Here is an 11506-nt window from a genome sequence, read left to right on the forward strand (position 1 = left end):
GGTCCGACACATAACGAAAAATACATGACAAAATACTTTACAATTTACATATACTGAACAAAAATATAAACGCAACATGCAACAATTTCAAATATTTTACTGAGATACAGTTCATAGAAGGAAATCAGTCAATTAAAAAAAAAAATCATTAGGCCCTAAACTATGGCTTTCACATGACTGGGCAGAGGCGCAGCCATGGGTGGACCTGGGAGGTCACTTGGGAGGCAGTATGTTTTCTTGAATTTCTTCTGTACCTGGGGACTGTGAGAAGACSCAATTTGGAATTTCCAACACATTGTCTCTTATAAAAACAAGAAGCCATGCAGTCAGGCCTATCTACATCTGCCAACCTGTTCAACAGCCACACCATTCATTACCAGATTCAGCCGAGGCCTAGAACTTAGGGAATGATTTTACCAAATACAATGCTCTTAGTTTTAGAGATCTTCAGGACCAGTTTATTACTGGTAACCCATTCTAAAGCAGACTGCAACTCTTTGTTTACGATTCCAGTGATTTCACTAGCTGCCCCTGCATGACACATTCCTACGCTTTCATCTGATGTCAAAGAAAATTGAAAAATACTTCACAGCACAGTTTTATTTAATGCCACAACAATGTATGCACAAACTTCACAAATAATACATAACTCTGGAGGATACCAATACCCTACCTATAGTCAGTTTTCAAAAGCAGCGCTATAAAACCAGACAGGCCCTAAGTGGAGGAAAAATAAGGTAGATAAATACAATATGGATGATTGATGCCACATATTCTCTCTCCAGTCCAGAATCTCATGTCTAAGGTCACACAGGAGTAGAGTGGTCATATCCATTATTTTTCAGATACAAATCTAATCCAGAAAAGAAACCTACACACTGATTTTAGGTGTCCTTTAAAAGTAAGTTGTGCATAACTGGTCCTTTTATTTAGGATCATCAATCACTTGATTCAATTGTAACCTCACTGTTGATAATAGATGCCATTTTACAGACGCTTCCATCTAAAGTGACTTACAGTCATGCATACATACATTCTACGTATGGGTGGCCCCGGGAATCGAACCTACAACCCTGGCGGTGCAAGCTCTACCAACTGAGCCAAGCAGGACCACATTAGGGAACAGAAGTCCCAAATCTAATCTAGGCATATCTACATCTGACTTCCACTCATGTCTGTGGCTCACAGGTCACAAACGAGATCTTCTCCTCTGCATAGGATAAAGCTGTATTTAGCTGTGAGGCCCCATTCTCAATCACACCAATCTGTGTCCTGGTGGCCTGTACGATGGACATGTCTTCCAAGATGGCCGCCTCTTGTCTGTCCCTCGGTCGGGTAAAACGGACATGCAGTTTGGATCTACTGGTAACATCTAGAGCTCCAACCCTCTGGTTTGMCCGTCGGCAGCACTGGGAGAAGGTGGACACACATTTCTTCTGGAAGTTCTCATTCATGAAGGCGTAGACGATAGGGTTGTTGAAGGAGTTGGAGAAACCGATGGCCTGGGCGATGGCCATGATCATGTTCACCGTGATGTCGTTGAACTGCTCGTCCAGGTAATCTGAGGATGGGAATGATAATGTGGAATTTAATTGGGTGGGATTGTTAGATAATGTGGTACTTAATCCTTAATAAGGCGATTACGCACCCGTGTGTCATCTAATTAACATAATACAAAAATACCCATCATATCATCTGTTTAAAGGGATACTTCAGAATTTTGGCACTGAGGTTCTTTATCTACTTCCCCAGAGACAGATAAACTCATGAATACCATGTCAGCCTTCCGCATTCCGTCAGCCTTCCGCAATTGGTCTTCTCACAAAAACATCTATAGCGTCTGAACAGTTTGACCACACTATGGAAAGATGAGACTCTCATGAACACGATGGTGTTCTCCATTTTGCTCTATGACTCCCACAAGTGTCCGGGACTCGTCTGAAGGTAACGAGGTACCGGTAAAAAAAAAAGGAAAAAGGAAGTATAGAAGCAGTTTTGTGCCAACAAAAAAGGGGGTTAAATATGTGTACCAAAAAATATATTTCCTGAGCTTTTCTTATATCTCCTAGATATAGGACAGACACTTCAAAACCTTGTTCCTTATATTTATATTTGTCTGTTTTGCCATTTATGAATGCGTTATTCAGTGCATTTCTATGGGCTAAAGTAGTAAAGGCCAAATCCAATAATTCATCAAACATATACAGTAACAGTCAAAAGTTTGGACACACCTACTCATTCAAGGGTATTCTTTATTTTTACTATTTCTACATAGTAGAATAAAGTGAACAAAAGCTGAAGAACATACGCACATCCAGGTGCTTTCTGCAGGTGCTGGAGTTGTAGGCAAACTCATGGAAAACAGAAAAGAAAACACTGCAGACTGCTGCTCATGCTACCAGATTATATTTATTAACAATGTTTCGACCCTTAGGGCATAGTGAAGTCATCAAAACTATTAAATAACACATATGGAATCATGTAGTAACCAAAAAATTGTGTTAAACAAATCAAAATAGATTTTATATTTGAGATTCTTCAAAGTAGCCACCCTTTGCCTTGATGACAGCTTTGTACACCCTTGGCATTTCAATTAACAGTGTGCCTTGTTAAAAGTTAATTAGTGGAATTTCTTTCCTCTTAATGCAATTGAGCCAATCCGTTGTGTTATGACAAGGTAGGGGTGGAATACAGAAGAAAGCTCTATTTGGTAAAAGACCAAGTCCATATTATGGCAAGAACAGCTCAAATAAGCAAAGAGAAACAAAAGTCCATCATTACTTAAAGACATGACAGGCAACCCTGAAAATTTTAAGAACTTTTGAAAGTTTCTTCAAGAGCAGTCGCAAAAACCATGAAGCGCTATGATGAAACTGGCTCTCATGAGGACCGCCACAGAAAAGGAAGACCCAGTTACCTCTGCTACAGAGAAAGGTTAATTAACTGCACCTCAGATTGCAGCCCAAATAAATGCTTCACAGAGTTCAAATAACAGACACATCTCAACATCAAACTGTTCAGAGAAGACTGGTGTGTGAATCCGGTCTTCATGGTCGAATTCTGGCAAAGAAACCACTGCTAAAGGACACCAATAATAAGAAGAGACTTGCTTGGGCCAAGAAACACGAGCAATGGACAATTAGACCGGTTGGAAATCTGTCCTTTGGTCTGATTTTTGGTTCCAACGCCGTTCTTTGTGAAACGCAGAGTAAGTAACAGATGAACGCTGGATGTGTGGTTCCCACTGTGAAACACGGAGGAGGAGGTGTGGTGGTGCTTTTCTGGTGACACTGCTGTGATGTATTAGAATTCAAGGCACACTTAACTAGCATGGCTACCACAGCATTGCCAGCGATACGCCATCCCATCTGGTTTGCGCTTAGTGGGACTATCATTTGTTTTTCAAACAGGACAATGACCCCAAACACACCTCCAGGCTGTGTAAGGGCTATTTAAACAAGAAGGAGAGTGATGGAGTGCTGCATCAGATGACCTGGCCTCCACAATCACCTGACCTCAACCCAATTGAGATGGGTTTGGGATGAGTTGACCGCAGAGTGAAGGAAAAGCAGCCAACAAGTGCTCAGCATATGTGGGAACTCCTTCAAGACTGTTGGAAAAACATTCCTCATGAAGCTGGTTGAGAGACTGCCAAGAGTGTGCAAAGCTGTCATCAAGGCAAAGGGTGGCTACTTTGAAGAATCTTTGATTTGTTTTGTTTTGTTTAACACTTGTTTAGGTTACTACAGAATTCATGTGTTATTTCATAGTTTGATGTCTTCTATTATTCTACAATGTAGAAAATAGTAAAAATAAAGAAAACCCTTGAATCAGTCGGTGTGTCCAAACTTTTGACTGGTACTGTATATATTTTTTTGTTATTCCTACAGGGGACCTAAAATTCTAAATCAAATAGCTAAATGATCCATGGAATGACCATCTTAAAACCATTCCATGATCCATGGGTATGAACATCTTAAAACCATTCCATGTTAGCTTAATAGAACCCGCCCCCCCTCCAACATTTGTCTTAATAACTTATTTCCAGTCTCCCCATAGTTTTTTTCTTCATAACAGCAATAAACTAACAATAGGATGCAAAGCAGCCTCTCCATTCTCCCTGGGACCTCCATCTCCGGGTCTCACTTCCAATCAACTTTCAGATCAACTGAAGGATGTAAAGAAGAGAAGTGTCTTATGGCTATTGGCTCCTCAGACAGACTTACTATAGTCAGAGAGCATGTGGACGGTGTGGAATGGGGCCCAGCACACAGTGAATAGCACCACAATGGTAATCATCATCTTGATGGCTCTCCTCTTCCTTCTAATCACCAACAAAGAATAAGAATCACATTCATCTGTCGGGTTAACATGAGGAAACRTTTTGGATCATATGATAATATTCTTATACTCAGTATTCAGTGAAATGATCATAATTATGTCACGGACAGGATCTTCCACGGGAGTAACCAACATCTTGAGCACCAGACCAACAGGATATTCTTTCTTGACACTGATTTTGAAGTRGCAGGCAGAGGGGCTACCTTATTAAAAGACCATGAGCAACCATGTACCGACTCATGTCCGCTGCAATCACTCTGTACCTACAGAATGTAACTACCATGTATGTGTATAGGTTGTTGGACACACGTTTTTTATGGAGTCATTTTGTGAGGTATCATACATACACAAAATGTATATCTCTATACAGGTCTGTATAGAGGTCTGTATATCTCTATACAGACCTGGAGATCTTTCCCACCTCTCCCTGGTTCATGGTGTTAAGTACAGAGGAGTCGCCCACCCTCTTGCGGATCCACAGTTCGATCCCTATCCGTGTGTAGAGGATCAACATGGCCGCCAGGGGCAGGAGGAACAGAACTGCCAGGATGAAGGTGGCATACAGCTGTCTGTGTGAGGCTGAGCGCCAACGCTCCTGGCAGCACACGTGGTAGTCGTATAGGAAGTCATACTTCACCTGGAGAGAGAGACACGCGTGAATACACAACACACACAAACACACACACACACACACACACACACACACACACCACACACACACACACACACACACACACACACACACACACACACACACACACACACACACACACACACACACACAAAGTAATCACAGATCTAAAACAACTGGACAGGGAAATAGCTTAAAAGCAATTGGCAGGAGTACTACGCAGAGTGTAGTATCTTACCCACCTCTAACTGTTGCACAACAACATGGAGATCCAACAATCATGGATGGCAAGCCAAACAACTCCTAGTCAAAGAGAACAAAGAGACAACAATCTCACAGAGCAAAATGAGCATGTTCTACCAGTGCCGTAACTACATATGAGACACAGAAGTCCGGACCTCAGTAAAAAAAAAAATATATATATATATATATGATATATATATATACAGTACACACTACCGTTCAAAAGTTTGGGGTCACTTAGAAATGTCCTTGTTTTTGAAAGAAAAGCAATTTTTTTGTCCATTAAAATAACAAAATTATCAGAAATACAGTGTAGACATTGTTAATGTTGTAAATGACTATTGTAGCTGGAAACAGCTGATTTTTAATGGAATATCTACATAGGCGTACAGAGGCCCATTATCAGCAACCATCACTCCTGTTTCCAATGGCACGTTGTGTTAGCTAATCCAGGTGTATCCTTTTAAAAGGCTAATTGATCACTAGAAAACCATTTTGCAATTATTAGCACAGCTGAAAACTGTTGTTCTGATTAAAGAAGCAATACAACTGGTCTCTTTAGACGTAGTTGAGTATCTGGAGCATCAGCATTTGTGGGTTCGATACAGGCTCAAAATGGCCAGAAACAAAGAACTTTCTTCTGAAACTCGTCAGTCTATTCTTGTTCTGAGAAATGAAGGCTATTCCATGCGAGAAATTGCCAAGAAACTGATGATCTCGAACTAAGATCTCTGTCCTACTTAATCCCTTCACAGAACAGAGCAAACTGGCTCTAACCAGAATAGAAAGAGGAATGGGAGGCCCCAGTGCACAACTGAGCAAGAGGACAAGTACATTAGAGAGTCTAGTTTGAGAAACAGACGCCTCACAAGTCCTCAACTGGCAGCTTCATTAAATAGTACCCGCAAAACACCAGTCTCAATGTCAACAGTGAAGAGGCGACTGCGGGACGTTGGCCTTCTAGGCAGAGTTCCTCTGTCCAGTGTCTGTGTTCTTTTGCCCATCTTAATTTTTTATTTTTATTGGCCAGTCTGAGATATGACTTTTTCTTTGCAACTCTGCCTAGAAGGCCAGCATCCAGGAGTCGCCTCTTCACTGTTGACGTTGAGACTGGTGTTTTGCAGGTTCTATTTAAMGAATTTAATAATACTATTTAATTMAAATGCATTCCAGGTGACTACCTCATGAAGCTGGTTGAGAGAATGCCAAGAGTGTGCAAAGCTGTCATCAAGGCAAAGGGTGGCTACTTTGAAGAATCTCAAATATAAAATATATTTTGATTTGTTTCACACATTTTTTGGTTCCTACATGATTCCATATGTGTAATTTCATAGTTTTGATGTCTTCCCTATTATTCTACAATGTAGAAACTAGTAAAAATAAAGAAAAACCCTTGAATGAGTAGGTGTGTCCAACCTTTGACTGGTACTGTATATATGTTGTACAAAAAAAAAAAATTTTTTTTTTTTTGTTGATCAATCCCAAGTTAACTATTTTTTGTGACCAATCGCCGCTGCTCCCTGTATCCATATAATCTTACTCATTAATATCTGAAAGGACAATCTGGTCCTAGATCAGTATTCCTATTCCGATATGCTTTGTAAATAAGGCTCTGAGGAAGGCCAAACCTGATTTGKCTTAAATCCTTGTATCTCAGAAGAATAAAACAACTAATCTACTTCGAATCCTGAGGAGGGTCAAAGGTGACTTTGTTCCTCTCTCCCCTAAAGAGAATAGCAAAAATTACTGTCTACTTACTGTCTACTCTAAGACAATTTGTTAATACAGGTCCATATCTTTACTTTACCCAGCATCCTGTAGGCTCTCTGTGGTGTGTACTGTCTCTTCATGCTGAGTGGATGGACGATGCCTTGGTACCTCTCCAGAGCGATGCACGCCATGGTGAGTATACCTGTCACCACTGCTGTCGTCTGGACAAAGGGAATGGTCTTGCACACCAGAACACCTATAAGAGGAGAGGGACAAAGCCTGTGTCTGAAATGGCACCCTAATTCCTATGTAGTGCACTACCTTTGACCAGGCCCAATGCATGGGATCCAACAGGGTCTTGTCTGTGTCCGAAAGGGTGCAGTTAAACCCTGGTGCTAGTGGACAACCTGGTGCCAGTGAACCCTGGTGCTAGTGGACAACCTGGTGCTAGTGGACAACCTGGTGCCAGTGAAACCTGGTGCTAGTGGACAACCTGGTGCAGTGAAACCCTGGTTTGCAAGTGGACAACCTGGTGCGTGAACCCTGGTGCTAGTGGACAACCTGGTGCAGTGAAACCTGCAGGACTGGGTGCTAGTGAACAACCTGGTGCCAGTGAAACCCTGGTGCTAGTGGACAACCTGGTGCTAGTGACACTGTGCAGTGGAACAACCTGGTGCCAGTGAAAACCTGGTGCTAGTGAACAACCTGGTGCCAGTGAAACCCTGGTGCTAGTGGACACCTGGTGCCAGTGAAACCTGTGCTAGTGGACAACCTGGTCCAGTGAAACCGGTGCTAGTGGACAACCTGGTGCTAGTGAACAACCTGGTGCCAGTGAACAACTGGTGCAGTGAAACCTGGTGCTAGTGAACAACCTGGTGCCAGTGAAACCCTGGTGCTAGTGGACAACCTGGTGCTAGTGAACAACCTGGTGCACTGAAAACCTCCTGGTGCTAGTGGACAACCTGGTGCCTAGTGAACAACCTGGTGCCTAGTGAAACCCTGGTGCTAGTGGACAACCTGGTGCAGTGAACCGCTGGTGCTAGTGGACACCTGGTGCTAGGGACAACCTGGTGCAGTGAAAACCCTGGTGCTAGTGGACAACCTGGTGCTAGTGAACAACCTGGTGCCAGTGAACCTGGTGCTAGTGGACACCTGGTGCTAGTGACAACCTGGTGCCAGTGAAAACCTGGTGCTAGTGAACAACTCTGGTGCTAGTGGACAACCTGGTGCTAGTGGACAACCTGGTGCCAGTGAAACCCTGGTGCTAGTGGAACACCTGGTGCTAGTGGACCAGCTGGTGCTAGGGACAACCTGGTGCTAGTGGACACCTGGTGCAGTGAAACCCTGGTGCTAGTGGACAACCTGTGCTAGTGGACAACCTGGTGCCAGTGAAAAACGGTTGCTAGTGGACAACCTGGTGCTAGTGGACACCCTGGTGCCAGTGAAACCCTGGTGCTAGTGGACAACCTGGTGCAGTGAACAACCTGGTGCCAGTGAAAACCTGTGCTAGTGACAACCTGGTGCTAGTGAAACCGGCAGGTGACAACCTGGTGCTAGTGACAACCTGGTGCTGTGGACAACTGGTGCTAGTGGACAACCTGGTGCTAGTGGACAACCTGGTGCTAGAGGACAACCTTGGTGCTAGTGGACTGACCTGGTGCTAGTGGACAACCTGGTGCTAGTGGACAACCTGGTGCTAGTGGACAACCTGGTGCTAGTGGACAACCTGGTGCTAGGGAAACCTGGTGCTAGTGGACAACCTGGTGCTAGTGGGACAACTGTGCTAGTGGACAACCTGGTTGGCAGTGTAAACCCTGTGCTGTGAAACCTGGTGGCTAGTGGACAACGTGCTAGGACACCTGGTGCTAGTGGACAACCTGGTGCGAGTAAGTGGACAACCTGGTGCTAGGGACAACCTTGGTGCTAGTACAACCTGGGCTAGCACAACCGTGCGTGAAACTGGTGCTAGGGACAACCTGGTGCGCTAGTGAAACCTGGTGCTAGTGGACAACCTGGTGCTGTAGGGAAACATGGTGTAGTGACAACCTGGTGCCAGTGAAACCCTGGTGCTAGTGGAACAACCTGGTGCTAGTGACAACCTGGGTGCGAGTGAAACCCTGGTGCTAGTGGACAACGCTGGTGCTAGTGACAGACCTGGTGCCAGTGAAAACCCTGGTGCTAGTGGAACAACCTGGTGCCCAGTGAACAACCTGGTGCAGTGAAAACCCTGGTGCTAGTGAACAATCTGGGCTAGTTGAAACACCTGGTGCTAGTGACAACCTGGTGCTAGTGGAAAACAACCTGTGCAGTGAAAACTTGGTGCAGTGGACAACCTGGTGCTAGTGACCAACCGGGCCAGTGAAACCCTGGTGCTAGTGGACAACCTGGTGCCAGTGAAACCACTGTGCTAGTGGACAACCTGGTGCAGTGAAAACCTGGTGTAGTGGACAACCTGGTGCCAGTGAAACAACCTGGTGCTAGTGAGACACCTGGTGCTAGAGGACAACCTGGTGCTTAGCTGAAAACCTGGTGCTAGTGGAACCACCTGGTGGCTAGTGAACAACCTGGTGCAGTGAAAACCCTGGTGCTAGTGGACACCTGGTGCTAGGACAACCTGGTGCTAGTGACACCTGGTGCCAGTTGGAACACCTGGTGCTAGTGAACAACCTGGTGCCAGTGAAACCCCTGGTGCTAGTCCAACTGGTGCAGTGGAAACGCTAGTGGACAACCTGGTGCTAGTGAAACCTGGTGCTCAGTGAAACCTGGTGCTAGTGGACAACCTGGGTTGCACCTAGTGAGGACAACCTGGTGCTAGTGACAACCTGGTGCTGAGGACAACCTGGTGCTAGTGGACGAACCTGGTGCTAGTGGACAACCTGGTGCTAGTGGACAAACTGGTGCAGTGAAAACCTGGTGCTAGTGGACAACCTGGTGCCTAGTGAACAACGCTGGTGCTAGTGGGACAACCTGGTGTAAACACCGGTGCTAGTGGACAACCTGGTGCTAGTGGACAACCTGGTGCTAGGGACAACCTGGTGTAGAGGACAACCTGGGCTAGTGGACAACGCTGGATGCTAGAGTGACAACCTGGTGCTAGTGGACAACCTGGTGCTAGAGGACAACCTGGTGCTAGTGGACAACACCTGGTGCTAGTGGCACACCTGGTTGCTAGTGGACAACCTGGTGCTAAGTGGACAACCTGGTGCCAGTGTAAACCCTGGTGGCTACGTGGAACAAACCTGGTGCTGCGTGGTGACACACCTGGTGCTAGTGGACAACCTGGTGCTAGTGGACAACCTGGTGCTAGTGGACAACACTGGTGCATAACCCTGGTGCTAGTGGACAACCTGGTGCCAGTGAAAACCCTGGTGCTAGTGAACAACTCTGGTGCAGTGAAAACCCTGGTGCTAGTGGACAACCTGGTGCTAGTGAACAACCTGGTGCCAGTGAACAACCTGGTGCAGTGAAACCCTGGTGCTAGTGAACAACCTGGTGCCAGTGAAACCCGGTGCTAGTGGACAACCTTGGTGCCAGTGAAACCCTGGTGCTAGTGGACAACCTGGTGCTAGTGAAAACCCTGGTGCTAGTGGACAACCTGGTGCCAGTGAACAACCTGGTGCTAAGTGGACACCTGGTGCTAGTGGACAACCTGGTGCTAGTGAAAACCTGCGCGCTAGTGAAACATGGTGCTTAGTGGACAACCTGGTGCTAGTGAACAACCTGGGTGCCAGTTGAAAACCCTGTGCTGCTAGTGCGACAGCCTGGTGCTAGAGGACAACCTGGTGCTAGTGGACAACCTGGTGCCAGTGAAACCCACTGGTCTAGTGGAAAACCTGGTGCTAGTGACAACGTGCCAGTGAGAAACGGTGCTAGTGGACAACCTGCGTGCTAGGTGGACAACCTGGTGCCAGTGAAACCTGGTGCTAGTGGACAACCTGGTGCAGGTGACAACCTGGTGCCAGTGAAAAACCCTGGTGCTAGTGAAAACTGTGCGTGAAACCTGTGCCAGTAAAACCTGGTGCTAGTGGACAACCTGGTGCCAGTAACAACCTGGTGCCAGTGAAGAACCCTGGTGCTAGTGAACAACCTGGTGCCAGTGAAAACCCTGGTGCTAGTGGACAAGCACTGTGCTGCCAGTGAACAACCTGGTGCTAGTGAAACCTGGTGCTAGTGAACAACCTGGTGCTTGGCATGCTGCAGTGAACCCTGGTGCTAGTGGACAACCTGGTGCAGTGAAACCCTGGTGCTAGTGGACAAACCTGGTGCCAGTGAAAACGGTGCTAGTGGACAACCTGGTGCTAGTGAACAACCCTGGCCATGTGAAAACCCTGGTGCTAGTGGACACAAACCTGGTGCCTAGTGACAGACCTGGTGCCAGTGAAACCCCTGGTGCTAGTGACAACCTGCGTGCTGCTAGTGGACAACCTGGTGCCAGTGAAACCCTGGTGCTAGTGGACAACCTCTGTTGCTAGTGAACAACCTCTGCGTGCCAGTGAACGCTGGTGCTAGATGGACAACCTGGTGCTAGTGAACAACCTGGTGGCCAACGTGGAAAACGCCTGGTGCTAGTGAAGCAACCTG

At 46.0% G+C, this 11506-nt stretch overlaps 1 protein-coding gene across 1 annotated transcript in view; it reads right to left on the reverse strand.

Annotated features, from left to right (window-relative positions):
* Positions 1-673: 673 nt before the first annotated feature.
* Positions 674-11506, reverse strand: part of qrfpra (pyroglutamylated RFamide peptide receptor a) — a 24684-nt gene continuing 13851 nt past the window's right edge. Inside the window, 6 exon segments of the mRNA XM_023969743.2 lie at positions 674-1561; positions 4227-4324; positions 4746-4978; positions 5215-5231; positions 5234-5275; positions 7023-7181. Coding sequence (XP_023825511.2) covers positions 1170-1561; positions 4227-4324; positions 4746-4978; positions 5215-5231; positions 5234-5275; positions 7023-7181 — 941 coding nt within the window. The 3' untranslated portion in view covers positions 674-1169.

Source organism: Salvelinus sp. IW2-2015, linkage group LG25 (assembly GCF_002910315.2).
Source record: "Salvelinus sp. IW2-2015 linkage group LG25, ASM291031v2, whole genome shotgun sequence".
Classification (NCBI taxonomy): Eukaryota; Metazoa; Chordata; class Actinopteri; order Salmoniformes; family Salmonidae; genus Salvelinus; species Salvelinus sp. IW2-2015.